This window comes from Leuciscus leuciscus (assembly GCF_965113295.1).
Source record: "Leuciscus leuciscus genome assembly, chromosome: 1".
Classification (NCBI taxonomy): Eukaryota; Metazoa; Chordata; class Actinopteri; order Cypriniformes; family Leuciscidae; genus Leuciscus; species Leuciscus leuciscus.
In genome coordinates this window covers 3,036,531-3,056,297 of record NC_138725.1, presented here as the reverse complement: position 1 = coordinate 3,056,297, position 19,767 = coordinate 3,036,531, and the positions used below count along the sequence as shown (strand labels likewise).

The 19,767-nt window shown below is 40.0% G+C and overlaps 2 protein-coding genes across 2 annotated transcripts in view; one reads left to right on the top strand and one right to left on the bottom strand.

The window, feature by feature from the left end:
* The window catches only part of LOC309480429 (uncharacterized protein), a 120,264-nt gene that overhangs the window by 29,978 nt on the left and 70,519 nt on the right, over positions 1 to 19,767 (top strand). The window lies entirely within an intron of this gene.
* The window catches only part of LOC309480079 (GTPase IMAP family member 8-like), a 33,132-nt gene continuing 30,830 nt past the window's right edge, over positions 17,466 to 19,767 (bottom strand). Inside the window, exon 4 of the mRNA XM_082144434.1 lies at positions 17,466 to 18,277. Within this exon, the coding sequence (XP_082000560.1) occupies positions 17,511 to 18,277 (767 nt within the window). The 3' untranslated portion in view covers positions 17,466 to 17,510. The remainder of the gene's footprint in view (positions 18,278 to 19,767) is intronic.

The following is a 19,767-nucleotide window of genomic DNA, read 5'->3' as shown; positions in this document are numbered from 1 at the left end:
TGGGTAAGCATCATGGTGTGTTTTGGCATTAAGTCCTCTGAAGTCCACACAAAAACGGAGCGTTCCATCTTTCTTAGGTGTCAAAACCACTGGGGAGGCCCGAGCAGAAGTGGAAGGCTCTATGACACAATTTTTTAGCATTTTCTTCATCTGCTCCTCAATAACCGCTTGCTTTTGTGGTGACACTCTATAAGCTCTCCTCCGTATTGGCAGCTCATCAGAAGTCAAGATCTTATGCTTTATGACGTCGGTGGCACCGGTGGAATCCGTCCAAACTGTAGGCCACTTCTGCAGCAGTGGTCTAACCAGCTCAGGCTGTGCATCAAACAGCGGAACTGGAGGAAGTTTGTTACCGACCTCATCCATCACTGCCATGTAAAAATTTATTGTAGGCTCTGCATGTCTCCACCACAGGGCCTCACGACCCTTAGGCAAGAACCGATACTCTTTGCCGCCTGGCATCACATATTTCCTCAGGTGGGGCTTCAGAGCAATTTGGCTGGCGCACATGAAATCTAAACCCAGCAGTAAGGGCATGCAAAGTTGATCATCACTGAGTACATGTATGGTGACGGTGATATGGGCATCAAGAAGGGAGAGGAGTAAGGTGGTTGTCCCTATAGCTTTACTCTCTTGGCCATTTGCCATAATGAACCTTGGAATTTCACTTGCACTCAGTGTCTCACCTGCCTTTTTTATGTTGTTCCACAGAGTTTTACTCATTAAGGAGTACGTGCACCCTGAATCGAGGACAGCATCACCACTGGAGCCTCGGATGGCTATTGGCACCACCAGGAGGGTTGGAATACCAAAAACGGTGGCCACATCCGCACTATGACTCCGGCCTTGTCCGTGTTCAGGTTTTTTGCTAGGTTTTTTAGAAGAGCGGTCTGAAGGGTGGGATTGTTGTACACGACTCCAATAATCCTTAGAGTTACTCCAATCCTTCTCAATAAGCGATCCCACCTTGACCACCTGTTCCACGGTAGACACGATACCCCGCAGACCACTGGCCAGCCTTGGGTTACATGCACTAAGGATGCGCCGCACAATCTCGTCTTCCTCCATATCTGGTCTCCACTTCAAACAGAGTGCCCGATGATCGTAGGCAAAATCCCGAATGCAGATGCTCTGAGACCCTCCTCCTTGTTGAGTGTGCTGTCATTTGAGTCTTTGAGACGGTTTTCCAAGGTCTCCATCTTAAACTGAAGTTCCTGGATTTGTTCCCCCATCGAGACTCCTTCAGCATCCTCATCCCCATCCAGCGGTGGTTGTTCTTCTGCCGGTGGATCTAGATACAGAGAGTCCAACAAGGTGGTTAATTCTGTGACACCACTTTGGTTGTGTCTAGTGGTAACGTGGCGATGTGGGTCAGCTTCCTCAGAAGGGATGGGTTCTGGATCCCAGTCTATAAGAGAGGCGGCATCATCTTGGGGCCCATAATTTACCACATTGGTCCCCTGCTGGCTTGGGGCAGCCATTAATGGCGTGAATAATTAAGTCAACAAGGGTGGGTAAATAATGCAATGTAGCAATAATGCAAAGTAACTGACGTGCCTTGAGTGAATGTACAAAGACTGTATAAAAATAAATAAATAAATACAAATATAAATATAAATATAAATATAAATATATAAATATATATATATATATATATTGACTGAAGTAACCTTAGTAAGCTATTATATAGGCTATTTCTCCTCTTTACACTGCCTACACCATTTAACTCAACAGAAAATAAAAAAATCTCAAAAACCTGTGTGTTTCTTTGCTATTATTATTTTCCCCTTTTCCCGCAGCATGTATCAAAAGTATTTGTAATGAAAACCCATAGTAAACAATTTAGCAATATTTTACAGTAGGAAAAAACGGGTATACATTCACAATACCAAAAACAAAATCATCCAAGATCCCCGTACGGGCCACCACTCTGTAACAATTTCCCTTACACTATCAAAGCAAGAGAAAAGTACTGCACGCAAAACATAAGGTAACGGGCGGATCTGATACCTACTTATATAAATAAAGCCAATAACAGCTTACATTCGTTAAATAACCACTAAAGAAAAAATATATAGAATAAGATATACATGTATGTAGACTTGAATTAATTATATATTAACGAAAAAACAATGAAACACAAGTTCAACCAAGTGTATGAGAGATATAACACATTATAATACCCAGACGGGCAGCAATATGCGCTTATTATTTCACAACTGGAGGCACGGCCGCACTCCCACACAGCAAACAAACATTCTCAAATTATCCACACACATTTAACCCTCAAAACCCCAATGACCCAATGACCCAATGACCCAATGTCCCAATGTCCTGGTTCGCAGTCTGAATGTTCATTCAAGAGACATAAATTGTCCCAAGGGCGTAGGTTTGGCCTCAGCTTTGGTGGGGACATCCCCCTCCCCCTCCCCCTGGAATGAGTTTTCTATATGTAATTAAATAATGAACAAATGAATAAAATACACACGTATCATAGTATGCATTCAACACAACAAATCCATTATTATTATCTATTATTATTATCCATGATTACAGTATTCCATTAATACTAAAATTGTATCTACTATTCTATATCAAATTCTATTGATATATTCTATTCTTAAATATTAAATTCTTAGGCTACACTCACTCACAAATACATTACATAAATAGAATGTAGAAACGAAAAATGTCTCAGATCCACTGTTTATGTTGACTGCAAGATTCTAAGTTAAGGTCAGCTAATTAACATTCAGTGACTTGCGCATTCTATCATGATAGCGTGACTTCTATGAGTCTATCAGTGCTGCACAGCCTAATCAATACTCTTAACCTTAGTTGAAAGATTGCTGCTGCTAGGTTTAACTGTAACAACATGGTAACACATACTATCACCAATCAATACTATTTTCCACAGTAGAATCTGCATTTGAAAGCCTGGTCAGTCACTACTACTGCTAGTTTATTTGTGTGGCTAGTTATTTTGCCTACTAACACTCTTCTTTATGAAAAAGCTTCGTATGTCCCCTTTCTTCTTCTTGGGTGGCATAGCTGATCTATCTACAAAGTACAAAAAGTGGCAAAAAACGGAATATTAAAATGTTTTACTCTGGCCTTTGTATGTGGCAGAGAGACAGCCCTGGTAACTTACCATCGGCGTCGTCGACGCGCGCACACACACACACACACACACACACACACACACACACACACACCACCCGCTCGCTGCCAGTGCAAGCACAAAAGTAGTCCCGGCCCGCGCGTGTAGCCTGTCAGATACACCGCCGCCAATCAAATTACGGCGTTTCTTGTATTGTCGTTGTTTTGGCCGTTGGAATCGATCCAAATAGCAGTTCAAAGGAGCTTGCTAAATATTGGTGGGGACAAATTTGTCATCTCAAAATATTGATTGGGACTAGTACCTACCGTCCCCCCCTAAACCTACGCCCATGAATTGTCCGTACGGAACTACAATGTCCTCCACGAGATGAAAAAGACCCAAAACCAAAAATATAAGGCGAAGCGTGGCGAGAAGCCGCAGTCAATACATCCCCCGTGGACTTACGCAATCTCGCCACAGTCTGTTTAGCCGATGGGAAGCTGTGGTAGTCCAGAAAACAATTGTCATGTAATCCACAAAACAATAAGGTTTTAGACCCTTTGATGAATTCTTCATGCAACTATTACACAGAGCCCGCTAAACTCAGACCGCTTTCCCGTTTGAACTCCGGAGTTCCTCTTGACGTCACTTCCCAATCCTCTTAAAACCATATTGCGTGACATAATGACGAGAGGATAAAACAAAAACAAATAAAAGTCCATATAATAGTCCGTGATTACATCACAGGCATCTGATACAACAGTTTGCTTTTTTCCATGTGAAGAGAAGAAATAATACAACAAAGCATGTTTATCATCACCTCAAAAAGCTGTAGGCCTACATAAAGGCAGAAATAGGTGACTATTACAAAGTTAACCATTTCTTTGAGTATTGCACATTATTACAAACTGCCATGAATGAACTCAAACCTGGTGGACGTTCAACAGTTTTCACTTTCAAACGTGCAATTGCATGTCTTTAATTAAACTGTCACTTTTTGAAGTTTAATAATCCCATTTCACTGTATGACTCCCGACTCCTGTCTTTCCGTCCATAACATTAAGACTGTTTTTAAAACCTTGGGGGTAAGAGGTGCTCATTCCTGTTCCTGGATATCTACCTTCCTGCAGAGTTCAGTCTGATCCAACAAAAGATAGATATTCAGCTACAGGAATGAGCACCTCTTACCTAAGGTGTTTTGCATGTGCTGTTGTGGTCAGCAAATGTGGAAAAACTAAATGGATTATTGAAAAATAATCAGTGTAAAATATATTCTAATGTTAGACTGCTTTTTCAAATATATAACAAAAATAGTGAATCTCTCAGACTTTGAAATGCGTTTTTTATTTGTATTATTGTGGTCTTAGGTGTTTCCTGGGCATCAACCCTGATACAGGATCTAAACCCAAGAAGAAGCAGGGAGACATCGATCAGTTCTCTGCTGCGCAAACTTGTGGATTTTGAATGGATGGCCAGATTTTGTGTTGAGTATCGCATGAATCCTGTGTGTTGGGGCTCGGGTTGCTGTGGTGTTTGTTCCTGTCCAGCCATGTTCTGTTTATGATGGTATTACTTTTTTTCATTTGCTCCGGTCATTGTTGGCTCTCTCCGTTTTTACCTGCCATATCTCCACTGAATATGTTGGACTGCCCTGTTGGTTGAGACCTTCACTTCTGCCTGGCTATTGTTTTGGACTTTCCCTCTGGCTGTGTTTTCTGGACTGACATCTCGTTGCCGACTCCGGCCCGCTGCCCGCAACGTTTGTTATGATATTGTTGTATCAGTTTTATTGAAAATAAAATCAATTGTGGAAAGTATTGTTTAATCTTTTTTGTTTTACTACTTTTATGTCATCATATTGCATTACTGTATTAAATTGTAAGTTTACAGATAATTACTGACTAATAGTTGCCTTACTTTTACTGTGAAAGTAATGCAATTAGAAACACTCAAACGTGTCAAACACAACTCAACATCTCTCCCTTTTCACAGAAATACAGAATATATAACACTTCATTTCAACATTTACTGTCCTAAACCGGCACTATGCAGTGCATTCTGGGAAATAACCTAAACCTGACACAGAAAGTGTTCAAGCAAACTTTTGCAAAATATAGTGGATTGAATGTAATAACATTTAATGCAGATCACAAAGAAACAAAACAACAAAAAAATCAAGAACACTGTTGCTTTAGCTCCTTTATTTCAAGTGTAAAACAGCAAGTTTCTCAGATCTTCTCCAAGCTGTCTAAAGGGAATGATGGATAGATGAATAACTGTCCTCCTCCTCCATAAACACCAGCGTCTGATCTGACACTTTATGAACCTGATTCTGTTATCAGAGGTGACTGTGTCCAACTAATGTCCATATTACAGAAATATACATTTCAAGATCATGCACACAAATCATGCAGTTAGCTAACATGTATTAGTTTAAACATACGTAGCTGCTTTTCATAACATTAAAGGACAAGTTCGGTATTTTACACTTAAAGCCCTGGGGGTGCTACCACAGAAACTGAAAATTCTCGGGCCAGCAGCATGTGTCCAAATTTCAGTCTTAACCGTTCTATTTCATCAGAAACGATCTGAAAACAGGGCTTTAAGTGTAAAATACCAAACTTGTCCTTTAAGCAAGGATAACCATGTGCATTTGATCTGATATAACAGTATAAGGTTAGGAGATGCAGTATATTAATGCTAGGCTAAAGAGAAGCGTCTTTAATCTAGATTTAAACTGGGAGAGCGAGTCTGAGCCTCGAACATTATCAGGAAGACTATTCCAGAGTTTAGGAGTTAAATGTGAAAACGCTCTTCCTCCTTTAGTGGACTCAGATATTTTAGGTACTACCAGAAGCCCTGAGTTTTGTGACCATAATAGACAAAACTATAACATATTTATTTTAACCAGTCTTTTGCAGTACTCTCACATGACCTCTAGGTTCCTTATACAGTGGGGAGAACAAGTGTTTGATACACTGCTGATTTTGCAGGTTTTCCCACTTACAAAGCATGTAGAGATCTGTAATTTTCATCATAGGTACACTTCAACTGTGAGAGACGGAATCTAAAACAAAAATCCAGAAAATCACATTGTATGATTTTTAAATAATTAATTTGCATTTTAATGCATGATATAAGTATTTGATCACCTACCAACCAGTCAGAATTCCGGCTCTCACAGACCTGTTAGTTTTTCTTTAAGAAGCCCTCCTGTTCTCCACTCATTACCTGTATTAACTGCACCTGTTTGAACTCGTTACCTGTATAAAAGACACCTGTCCACACACTCAATCAAACAGACTCCAACCTCTCCACAATGGCCAAGACCAGCGAGCTGTGTAAGGACATCAGGGATACAATTGTAGACCTGCACAAGGCTGGGAGAAGGTCTGTATGCGGAGGAGTGGGCCAAAATCCCTGCTGCAGTGTGTGCAAACCTGGTCAAGAACTACAGGAAACGCATGATCTCTGTAATTGCAAACAAAGGTTTCTGTACCAAATATTAAGTTCTGCTTTTCTGATGTATCAAATACTTGTAAAAATACAATAAAATGCAAATTTATTACTTAAAAATCATACAATGTGATTTTCTGGATTTTATTTCTGGAGTTTGAATTATGGCCAACACACGACCAAAGAGACGACGTACCGATGAACAAATTGCAAAGAAGAGGGACAAGGATAAGGAACGCGCGAAGTAGCGAATTTACATCGGAAAAACCTTCGAAAGGTGGCGGGAACTCCGCCGGCAGAAGGGCTTCCAATCCGACATTCAGGTCCTCTGTTTTTGCAGAACAGGTAAATCCATTTTTCTTTCTAAATTGACGTTCATGTTCGCCAAACCAACACAAGGATGTAATTAGCTAGAACTATGCAGTCAGCGTTAACTTTGGTGAATACAACATATATGTTTCTAGCAGCGATCAATCTCTATTGTAAATGATCAAGCAAATTCACAGTAGGGCGACTGTAGGAGCCATTTATGTTTATTGTTTGCATAATATTTTATTTTGTTTGGATATATTTATATTAGTATTTTGGACACTGGGTGACAGTGATTAGAAGCACATGGTTGTATATAAGGGGCATAGGTGACAGGAAGTGGGAGCCACAGGTAGGGGGAGCGCACACAGTTCTCACCAGACCACAGACTACAGATTACAGATCAGAGTTCACGCAAACAACTGGAAACAAGATAAGAAATCAACCGGTATGTTCATCTGTTTGTACAATTTATTACAATAAACCACAAACCTCAACTGCAATAATCTCTGGAAAATCTTTGTGTGTCTGCGTAAAAACTTCACCCCTACCTGTGCATGATGGCAAAGCTATGGTTAAACAAGATAAGGATTGCCAAAACATAAGTGAGAACTATGCTCTATGAGTGAAAATTGAGCCTGTAAAAGTATTGAAACTGGATAAAGATTGTTTTCACGGAAGAACTGATTGTTTTCTTTCATAAAACTGGACGCCGTCATTCCCAATCAACCGAACATTGACGCCACCTGTGCGGAGCTGATTGACGGAGATTGGAAACTCCGAACGACAACGCGCAGGCGGAGGGGTATGTGCAACATTAAGCTTTATTGGAAAAGCCAGAAACAGCTACACTAATGGATTTCGTTGACTGAAGCATATACTATCACCACAATATCAGCTGTCTGAAACATTCTGTCATAGCCGTGTGGTTTACTGGATCACGCTGAAAGTGAAACAAATATGTCTATTGTCATGTCTGACGTTCGGTCACAAGATGGTGATGTTGCACTGGATTCTGAAAAAGAAAAAAGGGTTTTAAACACACTGCTAAAGGTTTGGTTATTATGTTCATTGAAAACTGTCAGAAAATAAGAAACTTGAAATGTAAACAAGCTATGAAGTTAGTGGAATTGCTGAAAGAGCTCATGAAATCAAAGGAGAAAGCAAATGAAGTGCAATCTAACTTGGTTGAATTAATCAACATCTGTGATGAAGCCAAAATAAATCATGAGTCATTGGTGAAGTTACCACTGCCTAAAAATTTACATGAAAGGCAAAATCACTGGTTTCAACAAAAAATTGAAACTTTTGATGGTTTTATACAAGATGTAAATGTGTGGTTTTCAGAGGTTGGGTGGCATAAAAAACACACCATTGTTGAAAGTGTAAACTCAGATGACATTGGACCGGATGACAGTGTTTCTAATGTGTCAAAACATAAATCAAACCACAAATCAAGTTCTTCATCACGTGCATCTTCAACATCCTCTGCTCACATTAAAGCTCAGGCAGAAAAGGCTGCTCTCATGGAACGGGTTGCCGCTCTGCAGAAAAGGCATGACCTTGAGGCACAGGAAGAACAACTGAAAAGGAAGAAAGAACAACTGGAATTAGAGACTGAACTGGCAGCAACCAATGCAAAAATTAATGTACTTGAATCAATGGGATCAAGAAACAGCTCAAGAGTTTCTGATGGGATGAACTCGTATTTGATAAAAGGAACTGCTCAAAAGAAAACGTCAGTCAAATTAAATCCACATGCAAAGACCTATTTACCTGATCAAGTGCAACAAAGACAGAATGTGCGGATGGGAACTGAATCTACTTCCCAGCAACATGGCTGTTCGACCAAAGGAAAGAGCTGATGGACCATCTGCTAGAGCTCAGGATATGACTCATCTAACACAACAACCTGTATTTAAAGATGATAATCAAGGTGATATCTATCACATAATTAAAAGGCAAAGTGACATCACAGCTCTTCTCACTCAACAAAATCTCTCTTCTACTTTACCACCAAGAGACATTCCTGTTTATGATGGTGATCCATTGCAAAATGGAGTTTTCATCAGGAGTGGAAAGAAAGACCGATGACTACAGTGACTGTCTGCATTTCCTAGAGCAATACACCAGAGGGCATCCAAAAGATTTAGTCCACAGCTGCCAACATTTGCCTTCAGCTGAGGGCTATAAAAGAGCAAAAGATCAGCTTAAAGAACATTTTGGTAATGAACATAAGATTGCCACAGCATACATGGACAAAGCATTTGCCTGGCCAGCGATCAAGCCAGAGGATGTGAAAGCATTGCAAGCGTTTTCATTATTCCTGAGAGGTTGTTGCAATGCAATGGAACAGCTCACCTATATGGAGGAGTTGAATGTTGACCATTCTTCTGAAACTGCCTTACAAGCTCAGAGACAAGTGGAGGAATAGGGCATGTCAGCTCCAAGAACAACATGGACGTCGAGCTAGTTTATCTGACTTCGTAGACTTCATGGAGAGACAAGTGAAGATATTATCAGATCCACTTTTTGGAAACATCCAGGATGCTAAGACAATTACATCTGTCAAAAGCTCCACCTTTGTCAAAGCAAGAGAAAAGCCGAGACCAAGAGGAAGCAGTTTTGCAACTACTGTAACACCTGTAGAAACAGAAAAACAAGAAAAAATTACAACAAATGGAACGAAAAATGTATCTGCCACTAATTCTCAAAATTGCTGTTTGTTCTGTGATAGAGGTGGTCACACATTGGTGCGGTGTCCACAAATCAGGAAAAAGATGCACAGGGAAAAAATAGACTTCTTAAAGAAAAGGGGAGTCTGTTTTGGATGTTTGAAGGTAGGACACATGAGCAAAGACTTGTGACGTGTGCAATAAAAATCATCCTGAAATACTTCACATTGAACAAAAGGACATGGGAAAGAATACAGAACTGAATGAGAAATCAATTGGGAGCAATGCCGTTCTCTCACCTCATACATGTGGGCATATTGGGGCCGGTGAAGAGGCCTGTCTCTTCTCTATTGTTCCAGTACAAGTAAAGACCACCAAGGCAAGGCAAGGCAAGTTTATTTATATAGCACATTTCATACACAATGGCAATTCAAAGTGCTTTACATAGAAGAAATTAAAATAATGAAAAAAAATAAGAATAATTAAAACAGTTTAGAAAAATAAAATAAAATACAGTACTTTTAAAAAAGAAAAAAAATAATATTATTATAGATCTTTCCTTCAAAGGATTCCCTTAAGACTTAAATCTTTCAAGCTTCTTTTAACCTTCAATCTTCTTACGACTTCCATCTATCAACTTTCCTTTAACTTTCTTTTCTCCCTCAATTACTCACACGTTCTTTTCACTTTCTTTAGCACTTTAGCACTGCGTTCACATTCTTTCTCAGACGAAAACTTTAATATCGTCATTTAAATACTGTTCTACTTTCAAACCCACATTAATACACGTCACTTTCACATTATCACTTTCACATTATCACCTTCTGAGTGGGCATTTACAGTTACGGGCTAAATGCCCTGCTGACATAGGAGAAATTAAAATAATTAAAAGAAATAAGAATAATTAAAACAGTTTAGAAAAATAGAGTAAAATACAGTACAGTACAAACAGTCGGACGAACAGCAGCACAGTGCTCATTCAGTAAATGCACAGCTAAACAGAAGTGTTTTGAGTCTGGATTTGAATGTGACCACTGTGGGAGCACATCTGATCTCTTCTGGAAGCTGGTTCCAGCTGCGGCTGGCATAATAGCTAAAAGCAGACTCACCATGTTTAGAGTGAACCCTTGGTATTTCTAGCCGATGTGATCCTAATGATCTGAGTGATCTGTTGGGTTTATATTCAGTGAGCATATCTGCAATGTATTGAGGTCCTAGGCCATTGAATGATTTATATACCAGTAATAATACTTTAAAATCAATCCTAAATCTAACTGGGAGCCAGTGTAAAGACCTGAGGACTGGTGTGATATGTTCATATTTTCTGGTTCTGCTCAGAATCCTAGCGGCAGCGTTCTGTATGAGCTGCAACTGTCTTATGGTCTTTTTGGGAAGGCCAGTGAGGAGTCCATTACAATAATCCACCCTGCTGGTGATGAAAGCATGCACAAGTTTCTCTAAGTCTTGTCTGGAAACAAAGCATCTAATTCTTGCAATATTTTTCAGATGATAGTATGCTGATTTAGTTATTGCTTTGACATGACTACTGAAACTAAGGTCTGACTCTAGTGTCACACCAAGATTCCTGACTTGATGTTTAGTTGTTTGACCCCTAGAGTGAAGATATGCGTTCACCTTGAGAACTTCATCTTTGTTTCCAAATGCAATGACTTCAGTTTTGTCTTTGTTTAACTGAAGAAAGTTTTGACACATCCAACTGTTGACTTCATCAATGCATCGGCACAGGGAGTCAATGGGGCTGTAATCGTTAGGCGATAGGGCTAAGTACAGCTGTGTGTCGTCTGCATAGCTGTGGTAAGCAATTTGTTTATTTCTCATTATTTGGCTCATTGGGAGCATATACAGGTTGAACAGGAGTGGCGCAAGAATTGAGCCTTGAGGGACTCCGCATGTCATGGATGTCCACTCAGACTTATGGTCTCCTATACTCACATAATAACCTCTCCCATCTAAGTATGACCTGAACCATTTTAGGACTATCCCAGAAAGCCCCACCCAGTTTTCCAGCCTGTCAAGAAGTATGTTATGATCGACAGTGTCAAATGCAGCACTGAGGTCGAGTAGTACCAGCACTGATAATTTGCCTGAATCAGTATTTAAGCGAATATCGTTTATTATCTTTATGAGCGCTGTCTCTGTGCTGTGATGCGGTCGGAAACCAGATTGAAAATTGTCAAAGTATCCATTCGAGCTTAAGAATTTGTTCAGCTGATTGAAGATAACTTTTTCAATGATCTTGCCTATGAAAGGAAGATTTGAGATCGGTCTATAGTTGCTTAATATGGTCTTATCCAGATTGCTCTTTTTCAGGAGGGGCTTGACAACTGCAGTTTTCAGGGAGTTTGGAAAACTCCCAGAGAGAAGTGAGGCATTTACCACTTCTAGAAGATCTGCTTCTAAACTGTTTAGCACACTTTTGAAAAAAGATGTGGGAAGTGTGTCAAGAGCGCATGTTGATGTTTTAAGGTGTTGTACGGTTTCTTCCAAAATTTTGCCATCAATTTCTTTGAAGTCAGACATAGTAACTACTTTCTCAGGTGGTCTGATCTGTCTGACCCCAGAGCAACTCAAGGATGTGCTGATCACCTTTCTGATATTATTGATTTTGTCAGAGAAGAAAGAAGCAAACTCACTGCACTTGTAGTTTGAGAGCATTTCACTGGGAATCTGGCTTGGGGGGTTTGTCAGTCTCTCTACAGTAGCAAAAAGAGTGCGTGTGTTGTTTAAATTGCTGTTTATAATATTTGAGAAGAAAGTCTGTCTAGCTTTGCCTAGTTCCATATTGAAAGCATGAAGGCTGTCTTTGTAGATGTTATAACGGACTACAAGTTTTGTCTTCCGCCACATGCGCTCTGCTTTTCTGCATTGTCTTTTCATATTTTGCACTGCTGTTGAGTTTCTCCAAGGTGCTTTTTGTCTGCCACTCTTCTTGCTGACTTTCACAGGAGCAATATCATCAATTGCACTTTTAACTTTTGAGTTAAAAGAATCAAGGAGAAAATCAACAGAGTCAGCAGATATGCTTGGTGTTAAGGATATAGCCTTCATAAATAGTACACTGGTGTTCTCATTTAAGCATCTCTTCTTGACAGACACAGATCGAGCTTCAGTGGCAGGAGAGATCAATATATCAAAGAAAATACAGAAATGATCAGACAGTGCTACATCCTTAATAACAATCGATGAAATGTTTAGACCCTTACTGATAAGTAAATCTAGAGTGTGTCCATGATTGTGTGTGGGTCCATGTACATGCTGAGTCAGATCAAAAGTTTTTAAAACAGTTTTGATTTCTTTTGCCATATTGTTTTCTGCATTATCTATGTGAATGTTAAAATCTCCAGCAATGGCAAAACAGTCAAGCTCTGAGGTAATTGTTGATAACAGTTCTGTAAAGTCCTCAGCAAAGGCTGGAGAGTATTTTGGAGGCCTGGAAATAATGATAAGTAAAATGCGTGGAGCACCTTTTAACACAGTACCCAGATATTTGAAAGACGGGTAATTCCCAAATGATATTTGCTTACATTGATAGATATCTTTAAAAAGAGCAGCTAGACCCCCACCTCTCTTAACAGCTCTGCAGACACTCATAAAAGTAAAGTTAGGAGGGGCTGTTTCATTGAGGATTGTTGCACTGCAGCTGTCTTCTAGCCAGGTTTCATTTAGAAACATAAAGTCCAGGTTGTTTGTGGTTATTAAGTCGTTGACTAGAAGTGATTTATTTTTAAGTGAGGGAGACACAGTGTTGCAAACTTATGCATTTTTGGATCATGGAAGCTCATCTACCTTCTGCACAGAAAGCTTGATGAGATGATTGAATGTTACAGGACAAAAAGCTAATATTCTTCTGCGTAATATGAACCAAGTGAAACCTGTGACCAGTCAACATATCTCAGGTTTAGAGATATCAGGTCTGGACAAAAATGATTTCATACAACTGTCCAATGTATTTACACATAAGACCATGCCTGTTTCCAAGCTCAACATTCCAAGAAAAGAAGACCTGACTCAATGGCCTTACTTGAAGGATGTCAAGATTCATGAAATAGACGCTGATATTGACCTGCTCATCGGCACAAATGCTTCTAAGCAGGGCTTGACATTAACACCCGCCAACCCGCCAAATGCGGGTGGATTTTGCTCGTGGCGGGTAACATAGTCACTCCAACTAGCCACTGTGGCAGGTTGAATAATTGTAGTCTTTTCAAAAGGCATCTGAAATAAGTGTGACACTACGACACTACAACTCCCATAGGGCTGTCAACGAATATTCTAAATTCGAATATACATTCGAATAGTTTTAAAAAACAGAATTTCGAAGGTGAAAATGAATATTCGAATGTGGAAAAACGCCCGCGGTAGCAGAGGCGCGGCTGTCTGCTTAAATTGCGAGTGGGCGCGCTGCCTGAGGGGTCAGGGACAGGTAACAGGAAGAAGCGTTAACGTTAAACAGAAACAACATTACTAAAGTGTAGGCTACTGTAATGACTGAATAGATATTGCATGAATAAGGTAGGTTAGATACAGCAGTTTCATGCTCTGCAGGCTTCCACTGGTTTGATTATTTACCGTTTCATGTCAAGGAAAAGTTCCATGTTTACCACAGCACAGCTCGCTCGGAGCGTTCAATGTCGGTTCTATATAGGCTAAAAACTTCAATTATTGTTAATAATATTTGTTTCAATCACTGAATGAAGCCTGCTATATAAGAGTCGCGACCTTAAATTGCTTGCACAAAACTCTTGATCAGCACTCAACATTTGCTTATTGTTGTTGTTCATTTAAACCGTTATGCACAGAGAGCGTGACGCCTCATTCGCGCTCCAGACGCGCGTAAACGCGTCTTTACACTCGTGCCAGACGCTCTATTCGCGTTTGGTGTGAGCGCAGCATGAGGGTGAGGGTGAGAGAGAGTGCCTGCGAGTGAGCGAGCGAGAGTGAGGTCTGCGGTCTTGGCCATTAGTTGATTTACTTGTTTTTGTGTAGGTAATACGTTGTCAAATGTGTTTAAACTTAAATAAACTACCTATACAAGTAGTTATGTCTCTTTGTATTAATTTGCCCTGTTATTGACGTAATGCGAGTCATTGACAAAATGCGCAACCATGTTCGAATAGTTCGAATATAGGCTTCGTGTTTTTTTTTAGAGAGAATATTCGAACGTCATTTTTGAGCAATTTTGACAGCCCTAATGAGTATTACATGCACACAATGTATGCCGGTGGAGCTATGTGGCGATATGTAATACTTGATCACGTTTGAAAGGAAAAATGCACCAAACATTAGGCTTTATGTTTTTACTATTATCTCATTTCATATCATCATAACGAATGGAAACATTTGAAGTAACATAAGATAATCAATATATTTTTCTCTAGCATTGTTACTGAAATCTTTTGGAAGATTTATAGGCTGCTATTATATAGGTTATTGTTATAATTGTTTTATGCAGTACTGCACATAGCTTATGCCTACAAGGCACAACAAACATGGTGTTCATTATATTATATATTGTTGGAAACATTTGTGTGTGTGTGTGTGTATTCTGTGAATTTTAAAAAGCAATTTTAACCAGAAAAATCTAAAATGTATTCCCAAAATCGTGCAGGCCTAGTTTCTCTTGATACCAGTATGTTCACTTTTTTTCTTTTCTTTCAGGGCCCAGATGCAACTGAGTCCTGCTGACTTCAACATTCACATGAGTCTCTGTACATGAACATGGTAAAGTGAAAATCAAACACCTTGGAAATGAAAGGTATGTACAATGTTTTTAGGAATGACACAAAGGTCTCTGTCTTTGGATCATTGTTTTCAATGTGCTCTTTTGTCATTTGTTGTGTATCTTTGGATTGTGTTGTGTTGTAAATAAATCCAAACAATCTAAAAGCCATTCTTTTTTAAATCTCCTCATTCTTTGTGCAAGGTTGCTCTGAATGACAGGGCCTGATCACTCCTAATAGGGCAGTTAGGGGAGTGTCTTTGTCTTTCTCAGGTGTTAAAGCCTTACATATTAATGAGATGATCACGCCTCTTCGCATATGGCTTTTTCACACAAAACACGTCTTAGAAATTTAAAATCAATATATTGTCTTATCTGAATGAGCAGTCAGGGTGATTTTCACATAGTTTTGGAGCAAATATTCTAGGCTACGAGATACAATTTTCAAAAGTCTTGTGAAGAAATAATCAGTATGGGTTTCATAGCCTTATTTCAGTGACAATTTTTTTTGGTATTTTCACAAACCACGCATAAATGTAACCCGTGAAAAGGAAGAGAGAGCCATAAAGGAGGCTGAGAGTAAAGGAATCAGTCATATAAAGGCAGCAAGACTTGCATTCAGAGCGACACAGAAACTAGCAAGACGGAAGATGTGTGTGATTCAGTGAGAGGTTCAGTAATGGTCAGATAAATGAGCACTTGACATCTAGACATGCTCAACTGAGCTCAAAACTTTTATTTATTACCATTGATTTATTTGTTTCTTGATAAATCGAAACCATCTGTGAAATAGTCAAAAGTTCATGCTTTTTTTTTTGGCAAGTCTTGCTGCCTTTATACGACTGATTCCTTTACTCTCAGCCTCCTTTATGGCTCTCTCTTCCTCTTCACGGGTCACTGTTATCTTATGTGTTCTGGCAGCAAAACATGCTGTGTCAAGGTAAAACATTTAAAATCACTATAACATTATCCTAATATGAAGGCCAGGCCTCAACAACAGCAAGATCAAACATTTGGAAGACCTCCCCGGCTGACCTAATGACCCGTGTGGGGTCCTCCAGGGGCCCGTCGGGAACCCCCCGAAATACGAGACCCCTACAAGTCCCACTAACCCTCTATTTGTCCGATTGCCCACTATAGTAGACAAATGTCCTGTTGACCCCACCGCCGGTCTCAAGCCACGCCCCCGTCCCACTAACCCAGTATTTGTCCGATTGCCCACTGTAGTGGCCAAATGTCCCGTTGACCCTCCCTGACTTGTCCCAAGCCACGCCCCCATCCCACTAACCCACTATTTGTCCGATTGCCCACTGTAGTGGCCAAATGTCCCGTTGACCCTCCCTGACTTGTCCCAAGCCATGCCCCCGTCCCATGGACCCGCTATTTGTCCAATTGCCCACTATAGTGGCCAAATGTTCTGTTCACCCTGACCAGCTCCAAGCCATGCCCCTGTCCCACTAACCCATTTGTCCGATTGCCCACTATAGTAGGCACATGTCCCGTTGACCCCCCTGACCAGTCCCAAGCCACGCCCCTGTCCCACAAACCCACTATTTGTCCGATTACCCACTATAGAGGCCAAATACCCCATCGACCCCCGCTGACCACTTCCAAGCCACGCCCCTTTCCCACGAACCCACTATTTGTCCGATTACCCACTATAGTGGCCAAATGTCCCGTCGAACCATGCCAAGTTTTCAGTTTGCAAAAATACAGATACATTTAGATAATTCAAACTCTTTTCCTTACAAATAAAATATAATTGTATTCATACGTAGTATGCCTGGCATGGCCTTATGTGATACCTTTATGGTACAATGTTGCCTCAAGGCAACAAGCAGTTTTATGTAATTTCCTATGATAAATTTGATGATATATAATGTAAAGTTTTTTGAAAATACTTCTTTACTTACCAATGAAGGTGACTCTGATTTTTTGTGGCTGATTATTTGGACAGAAATTAGTGAAAAATGCCCTTTTCAGTGGAGAAAATATGGAGCCATGTGACATGTGCACGTGTGTTGAAAGAGGGAACTAAATGTACCCCTGTGGGTCATGTGACCACTCTTTTGCATTTTCTTTGGTTAGTATTTGAGTTCCCCTCCCCTTAGAGAGCATTGAACAATTACATTTTATTATGTTTTTATAAAAAAAAGCTAAAATAGACTATGTTGCCTGGAGGCAACACCGTACCATAAAGACAGCTCAGCTTCTTCTCGTGACTCCTCGACTAAACTCCAGTATATTTTCTGCCATTCTGTTGAGTAACCTCTTCATGCTCCTGTTTGTACAGCTTCACTTTCTCATCTAACTTCTGCTTCTGAATCTCCTGAATGTGTTTCTCTGTGTCCTCAAACAAATCATTGGTGAAGTGTGTTCCTCCATTCTCCTCTACCATCTTCTCTATTTTACTGATCAGATCTCTGAACTGTGGGAAACTGGCAGACTTATTATCTATACAGAAGAACCGGTTTCCACAACTCTCTACAAGTTCTTTAAGATCTCGATTACCATTCTGTAGAAACTGCTCAATGGTTTTGTTTGCCTTCTCTAACTGATCTTTGTGAGTAAAGAGAATTAAAGTGTATTTTTCCATCTGTTCTCCAAACACTTCTTTGAGTTTCTCCACTGTGTTTTTCTCCTCCTCAGTGAATCGATCCACTTTAATCACGATAATAAAAGCATGTGGTCCAGGAGAAGCATATGTAATGCATTTCACTATTTCAGTTTTAACCTCCTCATCAGTGAGTTCAGTATCATAAAGTCCAGGAGTGTCGATCACTGAGATCTCTTTACCAAACCTCACTGTAGTTTCTGCCTGACAATGTTTCGTCTGAGAGTCCGAGCTGACGGAGGAGTCAAGCACGTTTCTGCCGATGATGGTGTTTCCAGTGGCACTTTTCCCAGATCCAGTTTTTCCCAGCAGAACCAGTCTGATCTGGTCTTTCCTCACAGGAATCTGATGCTCATCTTCAGCTGTTGAACTTTCTCGTGAAACTACAACACAACAATCACATCAATGTGCAATTTAATTAAATACAACCTTCTCTATCAGCTCTTCTCTTTTAAGATCAGTGATATTTACATATCAGGCATTAGCAGATGTTCTTAAACGGGTTATGAAATGCATTTTTTAAGTTATTTTATATTTCATGAAGTGCACTTATGATGCTAGTATGATTTTTACATCAAAATGGTTATAATTTAAAAATAAAAGGCATTTTCCCTAGCCTGATTTTAGCCCTCTGATTTGAACGCTCTGTTTGAAGGGTTAGCCAGTCTTGTGTGAGACTTCAGTGTAAACGCCCACTTCTGTGACTGAATGCTGAGAGACTCAATGTTAACACCCATCGCTGTGACTGGCTAACATCTTTGCATATGAAATAATTATTACATGTGGAACCTGTTAAAAATGAAAATATTTTTATTCTCCATTTCATAACTAATAAGAGCCCAACAAATATCGGTGCCTTATATTAAAGCCCTGCATTTCAGCCCGAGCCCGACGGGCCCCGACTTTTTTACGCCCCTAGGGCCGGGCTTCGGCCCAAATTTCACGTCATAGTTCACATGCGGGCCAGGCCTCGGGCCTTTTTTGGGTTATCCTTCTTTTTATATAATGGAGAATATTAAGAGAAAAATCGCAGAGTGATAGAAGAGAGGACTGGGTTAAAATCTTCCACTGTGGATGCTATTCTTTTTCTCCACGATGCTCTGTAGAGACTGTTCTAACTTTTCGTTTGATTGGACTTTATTTCCGTTTAACTGTTGGAAACTACTGGAAAAAAGAATGGCCATGTTCTGTGGTGCATTTTTGAGGTAAGATAACCTGCAAGTTTGTTTTTGATTTATTTTTAGTGGTGGGCCGTTATCGGCGTTAACGTGCTGCGTTAACGCGAGACTCTTATCGCACGATAAAAAAAATATCGCCGTTAATCTATTCTCCAAGTTGGGTTGGGAGATGGCTCTATACTACATAAGCTATGATGACGCAATCTACCCGCGGCCGCGAGGTAAACCCGGCTGCAACGCATATTCGTCGTCATCTTAAGTAAACACGACTGAAAGTGAAAGCTGGTGAAAAAGATCGGTGCAACATCCATTATTTGGACTTGGTTCGGGTTTAAGCCGTCAGACGAGCAGCAGCAAACTATATACAGAGTGTGTGGGGTAACAGTTCGGTAAGTTAACACACGACTAATCCGTTCTACCACCTCAAATTCAAAACGAAACATGATATCACTGAATACCAGCGCGCGCGTATTATTCCCATTCCAATATATCTTAGTGGTGTAGCACATAATCTCGATTTTAAGAATCGTTGTTGTGTTTCTTTTTAACTGAAAAGACATAAGTTAGACAATATTCTAATTTTAAATTTGGGGTTTCATAAGCTCCAAGCCATAATAAACATTAGACCTACTTAAGTCTCTGCAGCTAGTGTACTTAAATTTTATTTATCTGCAAAATTATGTTGTATACTTACA